At 51.7% G+C, this 15,493-nt stretch overlaps 3 protein-coding genes across 5 annotated transcripts; 1 reads left to right on the top strand and 2 right to left on the bottom strand.

Annotated features, from left to right (window-relative positions):
• Positions 1-327: 327 nt before the first annotated feature.
• LOC140750804 (uncharacterized) lies at positions 328-1,189 on the top strand (the record flags this gene model as incomplete). Its single annotated transcript, XM_073084527.1, has 2 exons — positions 328-384; positions 628-1,189. Coding segments are annotated over 2 exons (481 nt in total), but the record flags the coding sequence as incomplete, so codon positions are not given.
• A 338-nt stretch (positions 1,190-1,527) lies between these two features.
• On the bottom strand, positions 1,528-12,472 carry LOC140750585 (glycogen debranching enzyme). 3 transcript variants are annotated; one of them, XM_073084228.1, is made up of 18 exons: positions 9,860-9,943; positions 9,411-9,583; positions 9,236-9,330; positions 8,959-9,151; positions 8,675-8,876; positions 8,423-8,560; positions 8,139-8,354; positions 7,537-7,649; positions 6,913-7,455; positions 6,466-6,586; positions 6,252-6,384; positions 5,697-6,175; positions 5,485-5,621; positions 3,907-4,333; positions 3,078-3,584; positions 2,873-3,007; positions 2,648-2,797; positions 1,528-2,580 (listed from the first exon to the last, which is right to left on the bottom strand). In XM_073084228.1, the coding sequence occupies exons 1-18, from the start codon at positions 9,926-9,928 to the stop codon at positions 1,591-1,593; spliced, it is 4,821 nt and encodes a 1,606-aa protein (XP_072940329.1). In that variant the 5' UTR covers positions 9,929-9,943; the 3' UTR covers positions 1,528-1,590. The 3 variants fall into 3 exon arrangements, with proteins under 3 accessions (XP_072940329.1, XP_072940330.1, XP_072940328.1); XM_073084229.1 differs by lacking the exon at positions 9,860-9,943 and adding an exon at positions 12,196-12,472 and having other exon boundaries at positions 1,529-2,580; XM_073084227.1 differs by lacking the exon at positions 9,860-9,943 and adding an exon at positions 9,972-10,124 and having other exon boundaries at positions 1,529-2,580.
• Positions 12,473-12,655: 183 nt separating this feature from the next.
• Positions 12,656-13,748, bottom strand: LOC140750586 (D-erythronate dehydrogenase). Its single transcript, XM_073084230.1, has one exon. It carries the CDS (start codon positions 13,732-13,734, stop codon positions 12,781-12,783), a length of 954 nt encoding a protein of 317 aa, XP_072940331.1. The 5' UTR covers positions 13,735-13,748; the 3' UTR covers positions 12,656-12,780.
• Positions 13,749-15,493: the final 1,745 nt, after the last annotated feature.

Below are 15,493 nucleotides of genomic sequence, written 5' to 3' on the forward strand. Positions count from 1 at the left end.
AGCATTTTAAGATTTAATATTCATTACACTATTTATTGTACATATCAAATGTATATCAAATTATATAAAATAGTTTATATAAAAATTTCAACATTAACGGCAGATTTAAATAAAAAAATGTAACCACATGGATTGTAACAAAATATATAAAATTCCTTTTAAAAACTCTTAGCAAAATCACAGCGGGACATTACAGTTCAGTATAGTTTGTAGTGTAATAGATATTTCTAAGTTTATTTATTAATAATTACAAAGAGAACATTTGTATCATTAGAACCGTCATACATGTCCCTAGGTGTTGCGTTTAATCGCATATTTTTTTTGCAGAACATCTACGTCTGAACAATTACGAATCATAAGACTACGCAACATAGAGACCGAAAGGTAAGTTTAAAATGTATCTACCCTTATAAAATAAAGCATACGACCTTAAAATATAGTATAGCTCCTATACGACCGAAGCGGACGTCGCGGACGACCCCGAATCGGCCGCGCGCCGCCGGCCTACATTACATACAGTATGGCACTCCAAAACAATAATGGCAGACGTCGCGTCACGCCGTCACGCCGTCACGCTGTCACTGCGTCACGCCGTCACGCCAGGCTCAAGAAGTAGAACGCGAGCAGCGCCAGCGCGTACAGCGCGCCGCTCGCCGCCAACAGCGCACGCACGGCCGCGCGCACGCGCCGCCGCCCGCCGCCGCGCCGCAGCGGCTCCGCGCGCGCGCCGTTGTTGTACCGCTCCGTGTTCAGCACTTTGCGCCGCAGCGGGCCCGCCTTGCCGCCCGCCTTGTCCGCCGGCTCGCCCGCCACGTTGGCCGCGTCCACGGCCGCCTCCTTGGCCAGCGCGCCGTACGTGCGCTCGTACGCCGACTCGCTCGCGCTCGAGCGCCGCGGCGCCGGCTCGTCGTCCGGCAGCGCGAACTCCGGCCGCGGCGCGTCCTCCTCGGGCGCCGAGCGCGCGCTCGCGGGCGACTCGCGCCGCCAGCGCCGCTCGCCCGCCGCCGCGTCGAACGCGCACGGCTCCACGCCGCCCGTCGGCTGCCGGTAGTCGAGCCGCAGGCCGCGCGCGCGGTACTCGCTCGTCGGCGCCTCCCAGAAGCGCGTCGGCGCCGCGACGGCGAACACGCGCGGCACGTCGCGGCGGCTGCGGCGCAGCGGCGCGTAGCGCGGCGCCGGCGCCGGCAGCCGCGCGGCCGCGTCCAGCAGCAGGCCGGCGCGCGGCGCGGCGCGGGGCGCGGCGGGCCGCAGCGGCACGAAGTGCACGGGGCGCGCGGGCCGCGGGCGCGCGTCGGGCTCGCGCGCGGGCGCCAGGCGCGCGTGCAGCGGCAGGCCGTAGCGGAAGTAGCGGTCGCTGTAGACGACGGTGGCGAGCGCGCCGGCGCGCGGGGCGCCGCCCTGCAGCAGGTTGTAGACGGCGCGCTCGAGGCGCAGCGCGCGCGGCGTGCGGCGGCGCAGCAGGCGGCGCACGGAGGCGGCGGCGCGGCGGCCGGGCGCGGGCGCGCGCTCGTACGGCTCGGCGTAGAGGCGGCGCGGCGAGGCGGCGCGCGGCGCGTGGCGCACGCGGCGCGGGCGGCCGCGGGGGGGCCGTCAGTCGGCGGTGAGCGGGCGCGCGCGGCGGGCCAGCTCGAGCTCGTGCAACGCCTCGAGCGCGGCGGCCGAGCTCCAGGCCTGCGAGCGGCACGAGTCCGGGCAGGGCGCGCCGCCCGCGTTGGTCAGCTCGGGCAGGCCGCGCCAGGGCGACGTGCGGATCTCGGCCACGAGCGGCGCGAGCGTCGAGTACGCGGCGGCGACGGTCCGCGCGTAGCGCCCGTTCTCGTGCGCGAACGCGAGCCGCGCGCGGACGTAGAAGCCGAGCGGCCAGACCCACTCGGGGCCCTGGTGGTAGTTGAATCCGTGCGCGACGCTCGGGTCGTCGCTGTTGTTCGAGTTGTCGTAGTCGCCGCGGTACGCCCAGTCGGCGGGATCGAGCGTCTTGAGCCCGAGCGGGCCGAGGAGGAGGCGCTCGACGCTATCGAGCGCGAGCCAGGCGCGCTTCGGATCGAAGAGATCCGGGGCGATCGCCATGGCGACGACGAAATTGCATCGCAGCTGGTAGTCGGCCCAGGGCCGCGACGCGCCGTGCGAGTCCTTGTAGATGCCGCGGCGGTGCACGAGGTCGGGGCGCAGGTCGGCGGCGGAGGGCGCGGGTGGCACCCAGAAGTAGCGCTCGAAATTGTGACGGATGCGCTCAGCCCACTGCGCGTAGGTCCAGGCGGTGAGGCTGCCGTCGCGGTGGCGGCGCGCCACGCCGGGGTAGGGGAAGCGCGCGGCGCGGTGCTGCGCGGCGAGCCAGGACGCCACGCCGTACGCGAGCGCCACCAGCTCCACGGCGCTGCCGTCGCGCGGCGTGGCGGGCTTGCCGCGCGTGCCGGCCGCCTCCGACGATCCCATCTTGTCCATCCACGTGCCGCAGTTGGCGTCGTTGCCGCCGAAGGGGAACCCGGTCTCGGGGTCCACGCCGATCTGCACGTTGAAACCCTTGTCCGACATGTGCGCGTCGATCTGTCGGCCCGCGTTGCGCTCGCGGAATAGCAGGCCCTGCGAGGAGAAGGTCGGCGGTCAGCCCGGGTTTGGCGACAGGCGCGGCGGGAGCGCCGGGACTCACCTGAAAGTGCAGGTCGAGCGCCTCCTGCATGACGTCGTGCAGCGGCTGGTCGGCGGCGCCGGGCGGCGCGGGCTCGCAATCATCCTTGGGGAATAGCCGCGACACCGGCTCCGTCAGTAGCGCGTACCCCTGCGGCGCCTCCGTGCAGTACTGCGAAACGATCGAAATCGTTAAAAAGCCGCACCGGAGGGAACGGGCAGTCGGGTCGGCGGCGAGCGAGCCCACCTGCTTGATGCTCTGCAACCACCACCAGACCGCGTCTCGGCAGTTGTAGCGAGCGTTCCGGCCGCCGTCGAGGAGATTAGGAATGAGGCCGTGACGGAGGCACGCGGCGAACCCGAGGATGTGGAAGCGGGCGTCCTGCGACAGAAACGGGAGCCGGTCAGCCGGGGGGCGGGCGCGGGGGGCGAAGGGGGCGGGCGGCGCGTACCTGGTAGCGGCCCGTGAGCAGGAAGATGCCGCGCAGCGCGATGAAGGTGTCGCGGCCCCAGCAGCGCATGTAGCCGACGGCGAAGTGCGGCAGGCCGGCGGACAGCGTCACGGAGCGCGTGGGGCGCGGCGGCGGCAGCGCGGGCGAGGGCGGCGGCAGCGGCGCGGAGGGCACGGCGGCGGCCAGCTGCACGCTGGTGAGCGCGAGCGCGCGCACGAAGCTGTCGCCGCGCGCCCAGGCGCCGAGGCGCGCGAGCGCGGCGCGCGTGACGGCGGCGTGCGCGGCGCGGATCAGCGCGTCGAAGTAGGCGGGCACGAGGAAGCGCGGCAGCTCGGCCAGCGGGCGCATGGCGTCGCGCAGGCGCGCGGCGGCGGCGGCGAGGCGCGGCTCGGCCTCGAGGCGACGCCACTGGTACTCCAGCAGCCAGTCGCCGGCGCGCAGGTTGTCGCACAGCGGGTGGCCCAGGTCGTCGCCCGCGCGCACCTCGTCCAGCAGCGACATCACGCCCTGCGACCACAAACGAAAATTAACGGGATAAATAGTTTATATACTATTATTACAAGTAGTTACTAGTTTATAAGTTAAAAACCGCTTACGAGCTCTACATACTAAACGAACAAATTTGGTACTCGATGACTGATCACTGATGTGAGGATTTTAATACAAAAATTAGAATATTTATGCGAACATGCTTCCTAGAATATCATTTCCAGAAATTTTATTAATCTTGTCTTAACAAATAAGCTCAAGGTATGAAGTTTACTCGATTATTCGTCATCATTAGTACATCGAATCGAACTCAATAACATCGAGGATCGAAGGGAGGCACCTGGAGGCCGGCGTAGACGAGCGGGCCGTGGCCGGGTACGTCGTAGACGCCGCCCGCGCCGCGCTCGCGCTCCTCGGCGTCGCAGCAGTACAGCAGCGTGTTGAAGTCGGCCAGGTCGAGCTCGGCCAGCGCGGGCGCCAGGCCCAGCGCGTCGGGCGCGGCGGCGGCGGGCGCGGCGCGGCGCAGCGCGGCCAGCGCGGCGGCCTGCGGCGCGCGCGGCGCCACGCGCAGCGCCACCACGCTGCCGGGCGCCAGCGCGCGGAACTCCAGCACCGTGTGCGGGCCCTCGCGCCGCTCGCCCGCGAACACGCCCGACTGCGCCAGCGACACGCCCGTGCGCACCGCCACCTCGTACTCCGACAGCCCGTTGATGTACTGCGCGTGCTTCGAGAACGCGCTCGGCGGCTGGAACGGCCGCCCGCTGTTCCTGCGGAAGGAACGGAAGTTGCCCGCGCAGAAGCAACGGGATGAAGTTATTCTCGGATGAAAATTATCATTATTATCGACCTACGTGGATGACTTGAAACCGTAAAAAATGGTGTGAGGTGGGCCTCAGACTCTCAAGACTGGGGTCTTGGACACGATAGTGTATTGTTTGTGAATACGTCTACGTTACGGTACTCACTTATCGTAATAAATTCTCCGATCCCTTAGCTATCTAGTGGTCAATTGAGTTTTAGATGAAGATAATAAACAATTAGCTGCAACACCTAACTCTATCCGGATTTTGTTATCTTGTTTTTTTTTTTTAATTGGCTTTCACAATTGAAGCAAAGGAGATGTTTCAAAATGTATCCCGGGCTCCCGGCCACCTTTTGTACACTATACTAAAAAGTAATAAAATTTGCAAAGAACAATTCGTAGGGGTTAATTTTCTTTAAATCATCTTGGTTTAATAATTTAAAGAAATCATTTACACTTAAACATGATTTTACACTTAATTCAACATGACACTTACATCTGTCAAACCAGATACTATTTAAAAGATGATTTTATTATAAAATAATTTCATAATTAAATTCGTAAATCATGACACTATACACAAACCGAAAGCCAGGTGATAAAGAACTAAGGTAATAATAATGTACGAGCTTTTACGACATAAACAGCGAAATACAGAATTACCGACATAAACAGTTTTGATAACTTGTCACTGACAGTATTCCGCCATATTGAATATTTCAATGAGGAATGCTTATTTTAAATAATTTTAAACAGGAATACTTTAGGTTATGAAAATATATGTGTATTAATCTTCAATTTTACAATTTTTTCCCGCTTTTTTGATATACTGTACATGAGATGGCCGAAAATGAAACATCTCCTTTAAAGTCATGTCAAAATGCTGATTTTGAGAATAATTATAGTTTTTTTCAATTAAGTATTATGATGTTGCATCTATACGTTGCATGTATACATAAATATACATAAGGTGTTTCCTAATTAATCGATTCGTTTAGTGAGGTTCGATTACAATCCACTTAATTGTAAAATCATTATCTATGCGGTTTAAACATAATTCGCTTTCACTTGAAATTGACTCGTTAAAAATATGTAACGGGTAAACAAATAAGTTACCTATGATCTTGATGACGAATGCTCGCTTCTAGAATGATTTCCTCCAGTTGCCCCTCGAATCGCAGTGGCTTCACGTGGCGGCCCGCGCTGGTGGGGTCCGGCGGGCTGAACGCCGTGAACGCCACCAGGATCACGGACTGCGGACAGAGAATCGGTCAGTCGGCGCTCCTCGCGGCCCGCCCCGCCCAGCCCCCGCCCCCCGCGGCACTCACCCGGCGCGAGCGCGGCTCGTGGCGCGTCACGGCCACCACGTCGGCGTCCATCTGGTCCACGTACACCTGCGTGTAGCCCGCCGCGGCCAGCTCCACGTGCAGCGCGTTGAGCGCCTTGCGCGCGGCCAGCATGCCGGCGGCGGGGCCCACGCGGCCCTCGCCGTCCGCGTCGCCCCACTCGGCGTACAGGCGCGTCTCGTCCACCACGTGCACGTGGTGCGGCACCAGCTCGTCGTAGCCGCGCGTGCTGCCCGTGGCGCAGCACGCCATGGCCACGAGCGCGGCCGAGGGCAGCATGTCGAACACGCTGCGCTTGTCGAGCGGCGAGGGGTTGTCGTGCGTGAGGTCGAGCAGCATGGCGTGCGCCACGGCGGCGCGCGCGGGCCGGCGCGGCGCGCGCAGGAAGGCGCCCACCGCGCGCCCGCCGAAGCGGTGCACCAGCCGGCCCTGCTCGTGCGAGTCCCACGCGCTCAGCGCCTCTGCAACACGCAAGCCGTCAGCCTCGCGCCCGACCGCCCGACCCCGACCGCCCGCCCCGAGCGCCCGCCCGCCTACCTCGGATGAGAGACGTGATCCCGAGCCGGTTGACGAAGATGTTGTCGACGTGGTCGGAGTTGGTGAACAGCTCCGCCACCACGTACAGGTCCGGCTTCACGTTTCGCGCGCAGTCCAGCATGTATTCCGCCACCTGTCGAGGAACCGAATTCCGTGTATGAGACTGATGTTCCGCTCCGTAAATCCCACGGGTGAAAAAACTTGTCATACTGACGTGCAAGGGCGTCGAGTGGCAGTTGTCGAGGCGCAGCCCGTCGAACACCTCCGCCGTCAACTCGACGTATTCACGCATGTGCGCCCACAGGAACGGGCTATCTTCGGGCTTGTCGCCGTATCTGCACACCAATCATAAAATTAGAGAAAACGGCGAATTTTAAACGACGCTATCCGATGGTGGATTGATACACGGTTTGTGTTATTTCTTTTCTTTTCTATTCCAATGATTGCCTTTATAATAATTTATGTAATTAATAGTTTCAATTTCATTTGTTGATTAATTCAATTATAATTGTTTTTTAAGTGTTTTTTCATTTGATTTTTATTTAATGTAATCTGGATTTAATTTCATTATGTGATTAAATTTTTTTGTGATGATATTTTCACAGTTGCAGTGTTACATATTACGTGAGAGGCGTGAATAAATAAGTGCGGGCGGGCGCACCTGAGCTTGACGCTGTCGCCCCAGGCGATGAGCTCGCGCCGCAGGTAGACGCGGCCGGCCTGGTCGCGCGCCGCGAAGTCCTGCAGCGGGTCCGCGTCCATCACCCAGCCGTTGTGCGCCATCACCAGGCGGCCCGCCTCGCCGTACACCACCGCCTCCATCTCCTGCAGCGAGCCCACGGCGCACGGGTACGTGAAGTAGCGCGGCACCAGCGGGTGCTTGGCGCTGACCTCGGCCACGCGCGGCCCGTCGGCCTGCAGGCGGTGGTAGCGCATGCCGGCCACGCAGTTGTCGAGCGCGGCGCGCAGCTGGTCGCGCACCGCGTCCGCCGCCGCCTCGTTGAGCGCGTCCAGCTTGCGCCGCAGCTCCTCGCAGCAGCGCTTCAGCCGCGCCTCCTCGTCGTAGCACTCCGAGCGGTAGATGTTGTAGGTCTGCAGCGCGAGGTCCAGGTCCACGGTGGCACGCAGCCGCCGGAACTGCGGATCCGGTTGCAGCCGCAGCTCGGCGCGCCCGACCTCGCCGCCCGCCTTCACCGGCGGCACCCTGCGAACCGACCGCCGTGCGCTCAGTGAAGCTATGTCGGACGTCGAGTCCCGTAAGTAGCATGCAAATGATGGAACTCACTTGTTTCTTGCCATGTAATAAAACTGCTGGACGATCTCGTCCACGTTGCACATGTACATCTCGTGCAGGCGCGCCTCCGGGAGCCGCTGCGTCAGCACCACCTGGCGGATGGCCTGCACAAACATAGTGCTTGGAGCTTGTACGAGATATTGAGAAAACATCGATAGCGTGATTCAGAATCGTGTAGCATCATCTCTTGATGATTTGCGGTAAGTCGACACACATATAATACTTACTCAAAATATCCGTGATAATTTTTAATACAAACCTATTTTACTTTCTTGTTTCTTACTAACCTATACGAAACTTTACTGAATATATTTTTTTGCTTTTTGGTTATAATAGGAAAAGATGTAAATTTTCATCAGGAGAATGCATATACACACATGCAAGTCACGCATGTCACCTGTATCCCATCCTTTCATATAATTGACTTATAAAGTGACTGCAGCAAGTTAATTCTTTATACAGGTAGAAAACGTGCACCCTAAATTTCGGGATTAAACATGGTCCATGCGAGCGGGATTCATTAAACATCATAGATCCATGCGAGCAGGCTAACATTAATGTATTCATGGTCTAGAGACCGGCGATCATAGTACCTCCAGGTGGTCGTTGTGGTCGATGCGGCGCGGCACGGCGGGCTCCAGCTCGCCGCGCGCCACGTCGGCCGACACGCGCGCCAGCAGCGCGTCCAGCAGCGCGGCGGGCCGCAGGTGCGGGCAGTTGTGGCAGTTGTACGTCGCCTCGGGGTGCGCCGCCAGCCACGCCGTCTCGTTGGCCGTGTGGTTCAGCACCACGTCGCAGATGGACAGCATCTGCCGACAAGCGAGCCGTCAGTGCCGCTCGAGCCGCGCCCCCCGCCCCGCCGCCGGCCGCGTCTCACCTTCCACTCGGCGCGCATCTTGGCGACGAGGTTCTCGACGTCGGCGAATGTGGCCTCGCGTCCGGCGTCGCCGCTGAATCGAGGATTAAGTCTCAGCTGATTTGCGATGCTGTAACTCGAATTCGAAGCGCCGAGTTCCTGTTCAGATGGAAACGGGTATCGATATTGTCAACGGTTCACGAACGTGCAAAAAGAGTGTAGGAGTAATAATGAATAAAATTATTCTGACACCGAGCACGAGCGCATGCCCACCTGAACGGGCGTGAAGTGTATCATGTTGTAACCGGCCTCCTTGGCCACGCGGAGCACGCGTTCCCAGCGAGGGAGGGGCCCGAGGCACTTGGACAGCACGGTCTGGCACATGACGGCGTCCAATGGCAACACCTCGCCGCCCGCGCGCAACGTCGGCGCCACGTGGAACCAGCCGGAGCCCTGCGGCCCCACTCGCGACTCCCTGCGACGAAATAACGTTTCGATGATAACTAGGAGGATTCTCGCACTGTCAGCCGAGTCAGCCGGCATGGAAGGTAACTCACGGACTATCGTAGACGAAGTAGTAGTGGAAGGAGCCGGCGCGCGCGAGACGCAGCTCGCAGTAGGCGTCGGTGTCGGTGAGCAGCAGGCCGGCGCCCAGCGGCTCGCCCGCGCCCGCGCCGTCGCCGCGCCGCCACTCCAACCCATAGTACTGATTGCGCACGAACTCCGCCTGCTCGCCCCCCTTCTCCTCCTCTGCGAGTCACGTAGCACCGATTAAGAGCACACATAATAAAAAAAGAGATCGTTCGACGAACGAATACGAGACGAAACACTTACGAGTATCCGAAACTACATAGTTGGTGTAGAGAAACACTTTCCTTCCGAGGAGCGTGGGTCCAGGACTGAACTGTAGATAGCAGCCCTTCTCGAACCTGAAAGTGCATCACTATTATACGTATACGTCTCGATAATTTATCTACGACTAGGGCATCAAAGGAGGGCGGACAGTCACCGGTAGAGCGTGGCGTCCTGGTGCTCGCCGTGCTGCAGCGTGACGACGCGCACGGCGGGCTGCGCGTCCTCGGGCTCGCGCTCGCGCGCCTCCCGCGCCTCGCGCGCCTCGCTGGAGCGCCGCTCGCGGCCCTCGCGCGCCTCGCTCGCGCGCCTCTCCAGCGCCATCTGCCTCTGCACAACACACACCTCACACTCAGACTCCATCCGTTCCAGTGGTTCGTCTCGCCGACGGGCTATCTTTCTTTTAAATTAGTACATGGGTTTCGACGTAACGAGCTCCTCTTAACGCTCCAGCTGGATGCAAGGAGCTAATATCATACCCAATTTAAGTGCCCGGAATCCCGACCCCAGAATTAATTCTACGAACGTGTCTCGACGCACGAACGACGAGACTACTCCCCGGAAGGCTAGCCGGGAGGTGATGATGACGAGATCGACCTGTCGTACCGTTAACGCGAAAATGTAAGCGATGGCATTTCCCGCTAAGAATTCGAACAGTCTCGACAGATAGTCCATCGCGCTATAGGAGCGAGTGGGGAGAAGCGGGGCGGGCGGTAACCTTTTCTATGACGGCCTTCTCCTGCACCTTGCGGCCGTAGTCGCTCTTCTCGCGGGTCAACATCTTCTGCATGTCGAGCGATGAGCGAGCGCGATGCGGCGCGCTCGCTGTAGTCGCAGCCGCCGCGCGCGCGCGCGCTTTTATAACCCGCGGCGCGCGCGCGGCGTGACGCGACACGGCGGCCGCGCGGCTCGGGTTACCGCGCTTTGTGCGCACAAGGCGCGCGCCGGCGCGAGACCGAGCCTTTCACGCCGGCCCCGGGGCCCGCTCCTTTGCATCCACCACAATTTCACTGGTATCATTACACGACCATTATTTGAGTCAACGTTGCTACGTCGAACAAATTATTCATTATTTCATAATTTTAGAATCTATAACATTGTTAACTTTTATGGTAAGTACGCAAATTGTATCTTAATATTCATTATACGATAATTGTGATAAAATTGTACACAGGTTGTCTGATATCTACTTACATATCCAAATGGAACAAGATTCTTCTTGAAATGGATTCCCAATCCATTATCTTGGGGAACTTAGAGTAAAATGTAAAATGTAATATATCTGTTGCCATATTCTGCTATTATGTTGATATAGGTCTTGGTGCCTCGGAGGGTCCTTCACAATGGAACAATGTAGTGTTCTACCACAACTTCTAATCTAAATCCATCTATTAAGCTTTAAAAGTCCACTGTCACTGTTACACAAGTATTTCTTAGATTGGATTCCCTGGATTCAATTCCATAGTTAAATTATACCTACAACATCCATAGCAAAAAAGGCAACAGTGGAATTAGAGACACAGCAATTCAAATTATAATAATAAATATTCTTGGTAGGTACTTGTAAAAACTATTCATTATTTCGAATCTAAAGAGTGCACAGAGTGCAGATATTTCATGAAAAAGATATATCTTAATACAAGCAGGTGTAGGTATACTTATGGAGCAATTGAGCTCTACTTTACCAAAGCATGTATGATGTCTACAATAATTGTGTCTTTAACTGTAAAGGTAATTAAAAACGATTAATATAGAAGTATTACCAATAATTCCAATAATGCTATAAATCACTAAACCAACAGATATTCAGATATTGTAGATATATCTTTGATTTCACAGATACTTTGATTACAATCATAAATCTGATACACAATTGTAATCTAAAAGCATCAATTATCATTTTAATACCTCCTTATGTATGATCTTTGCAATTCTTGATAAGCAGCACATCATGATTAATGAGATAAATTTACTATTCTACACTATTTGATTAATAGTTTACATAACACATGCACAATCAATGTGACCTGTGTGGCAGGGGTTGGATAACAGACTGATTTCCTCTTCCGCATAAGAACACTTCTATAAGTGATGCATTAACGCTCCACAGAAAATCAATTAACTCCATGATAACCATATTTCATATTTACCAAGTCATAATGGAATCTAAGTCATGCATTAACCATCATGATTTATTCCTTTGATTGCTAAGGCAGACAAAAAACTCATCATAACAAAGTGAAAACCATTTTGAATTTGGATTTCAGATTACAGTTTTAATAAAACAAGGTATTAATTTGTTTTTTATTAATTTACCTATAACTAATCTGTTAACAACCTTATGCATTACCGTGTGGCTTAAGGAATTAGTCGGGAAGTCTTGTGGAACTAAAACACATTGGTATTACTAAAGCCAAAACATAAAGGGTTGTACTTAGAACATTAATTATCAAGGCGTTTTGGCCAATATTAGACGATCAGACTGTTCACGGATTCGATTAGGCTTTACAGCGAATGACATAATTACTTGTACTAAAAATAACTAGATGTTATTTAAAACCTATGAAAAATTAAATCAGTAATATGTGTAAAAATAAAATATATCCAATATATTGCAGTTTTAGTCCCAATAAAAGTTTAATTTGTTATATTATTTATATTATAACACATTTCATATAGAAAACCGTTATGTCATTGAGTCCACGTTCCGGTGTTGGCCGGTACAACATACACAGCCTGCCCCAGAAGCCTGCTTGGTTGTGTATGTTGGTTCTGGTTCTGAATACAGGTTGCCCCTACTAATTACCAAGTTCACAAATAATAGCACAAGAAAATTTGTTCTGATATAAAAAAGATAAATGTCGTTACTTGCAGAGTAACTATTATACTATATTAATAATAAGTAAAGTCGTTAAGTTGTTTAATCATAGATTTACACTTACCCAAATATGTAGTAAGTATCTACTTAAGAACTATTAATTTGTAGCAATTCATTTGCACTGGGTACTGATTGTTACGTACACTTAACCATTCGAGGTTAGAGAATCAGAATTATTATATATTTTAATAAACGATAAGTAATTCCGATAGTTTATCGCTGGTTGCGATTATGAATGAATAATATAAAATTTCAAATAGTATCCACTCTCCCCCTCTCCTCCTATACATAACAATCATTTTGACATCTCTCTCCTTCAAATGACCTTCAAGAGCGTTCGAACAGCTGAGTTGATTGATCACAGCATAACATTTGAGCGTTCCGATACGTGGTATAGATGGGTGCTTTTGGGAATACTTGACAAACTAGGAATAGTATAAATAAAAAAATGTTAAATAAATATTTCATGATTATCCTTTAATTTCACAACACATAAATTGATTATTTGCAATTACATTATTATATGATAATGGTATGGCTTATTAAATTTTAATATAAGATAAATAATAATCATAGAACAGAAAAATCATATCAATAGGTATATTTTTAATGTACATAATCAATATGTTTTATTCAATAAAATTTTTTTTTAGCGTTTTAGGTCATTCTTTATGTAAGCACGAATAATTTCATGGAAGTTTTTGTCCACAATGAAACCAAGGCGCAAAGCTCGGGTGTTATCGAATTTGCTCGGAAAGCTAGCTACTATTTGAGCGATACTTTCATCTGGTTCATAGTTCACAAATGCTGCCACTTGTTCACCAGCGATTTCGCGCAGTGCATTTACCATGTCGTACACCGTTACGCAAATTCCAGGCAAATTCACGCCACGCCACGGTCCAAAAACTTCTGCTGGGATTGTCGCAGCGTATATAATGTTGTGAACGACAGTCGATGGACTTGTCAGCCACAATTTTTGTTCCGACGGTACTGGACATACGCTACGTTCACCGTTCAGAGGCTCCCGTACCACACCACTAGCAAAAGAGGTAACGGCGCGGTTAGGTGCCCCACCTCTTACGCTTACTGTTGGTAGCCTCACTAATCGAGCGTCTACGTACCCTCTCCGAGCATAATCATTTAAAAGAAGTTCACTCATTGCCTTTGCAGTTCCATACGAATTCTGTGGGGTTACCGATGTCAAATCATCAACTACCGTTGGCAGGTCTCCACCGAAAACACCAACCGTACTCGTGAACACGAAACGAAGTCGAGGAACGATGCGACGAGCTGTGTCGAGGAGAGCTCTGGTCGCGTCGAAGTTAACGCGTAGACCAAGATCGAAGTCTGTTTCAGCGTGACCACTGACAATGGCTGCCAAGTGAAATAGTACGTCGGTGTCAGCTGCTAGCAGGCTTTCCGCGGCAGCAGGCGTGGCGAGGTCGAGAGCCAAGGTAGACACGCGCGGGTCTGCTCTGGAGCGCGGCTTTACAGTATCCGTGAGTAGTAGGTGCTTTACAGGTAGCAGCGAGTTCTTTTCCAATAGGGCATCCACGATACGATCGCCTAGAAAACCTGCTGCTCCAGTTACTACTACGTTCATATTGTCGAGATAAACTTACTACTACTTAGTAATGTTAAAAATGAATTAAGTTAAAATAGCAAATTACAGTTCAATTTATACAATGTATCGTAGCATTCGCAACCAATGAAATGAGACTTGTTAAAACAACTTATGCGATAACCGCTGTGTTTATTAATGTTAGTGAGATATGTTTATGTCACAGTTGAACGATTTTTTTCTTGTAGTTTATAAAACGACTATCTTTATAGATAAAATTTATGTAAAAACTTACATAATATTTTTATCAATGTGCGCGGTTGCCTCGTTCCAGCTCGAAACACTAAGTAGATACTTAATCAACTTACTAAAATATCGCTACATGATGTACCTATAGGTATTGCAGAAAATTAACGAAATACCTTTTTCAGGGTTCAGCGCCAAAAGTGTAAAAACGTATCCCTAGAAACTAAGCCTCCGCTGTCCGTCTATCATAAAGCTGCCCGCTGGAATACTAGAAATATAAAAGCTTGATAAGTAATAAACAGAGTAGACATCCAAGAAACCGCTATTATTTTTATTTTTTGAACGGTATAGACATAGATAGACCGTTGAAATGTTCATTATGCATATAAGTACTTCAAAGACTGTTATACGTTCCTATTACTATACTCTTTGGTTATACTAACAAATAGGTACTACAAATAAAAATAAATGAAAATTTTGTGGCGCAGAACCCTCTGGGTGCGAGTTTGATTTGCACTTGGCCAATTATTTTAAATTATTTGTATGCATGGAACAGAAACTTGCTTTTCTCATCTATGTTTGTATGATTGTTTGTAAGTGTGAACATGTGCTCCATTTTGTTACGGCAGAACATGGGTAGAACCTATTTGGACTTTACGCAATATGATATGTATAATTTATCCCGTCTTCTCATATCAGTGTCTATAATTGTTATATATGGAAACTGTTGAATTAATATTAGTGGTTAAATGATTAACAACCCGGTCTAAGGTGTCTTCTAGAGTTCCGAACAAAATATTTCGCTTCGCAAACAAAACAGTATGCATTGTTATTAACTTGCATTACTTACTTTACTGTTTTACTACTTACCGAGTTACATCGATACTTACAGTTAAATTCATGAAGTTATTCATTCTAAAAAAAATATTACCTTAACTGAACAGACAGTTCCTAAATTACCAAAAGATGAATACACCTCTGACACTAGTAATTTCTTATCTTTAATTATTAAACGTATGTACGTATAATCAATATTTAAAAAGAATCTATTTATAAATAGTACCTAGAATATAAAGCTTGCGTCAGTTATCTCGAAATAAAAATTATACCATCTACTCAAGCGAGCACGCAAAGTTTACTTATAGGAAGATATAGGTAGACGTAATTAATGAAATACTTTATATGAATGCATTGAAACAAATTTTAACATTGAAAATTTCCAATTGACGAAAGTAGGTGTAGGTAAAGTAAGTCTGAAGGTGATAGGACCCCTTAGGTGGTTCGACCTCGGCGGCACCACCGCTACACCTATTTCCGCCTTATAACAGTGGTGTTAAGCGCTGCATGTTCTGGTTTGAAGGGTGTGGTAAGGGAGCCATACTTTTCCGAGGCGTTCCAGCTTAATCCTCAGGGGTAGCGGCGCATCTGTGGCCGACCTCAGGTATGAATATCTAATCCTATCTGGGGTTGATTACAGCAGTATTTAGTTGATTTCAGCATCCATGGGCGGCAGAAGCCACTTACTATCAGGTGAACTGCATGCTCGTCTGCTATT

Source organism: Epargyreus clarus, unplaced genomic scaffold (genome assembly GCF_041222505.1).
Source record: "Epargyreus clarus isolate Ecla_fem2 unplaced genomic scaffold, WU_Ecla_fem_2.2 ptg000021l, whole genome shotgun sequence".
NCBI lineage: Eukaryota > Metazoa > Arthropoda > Insecta > Lepidoptera > Hesperiidae > Epargyreus > Epargyreus clarus.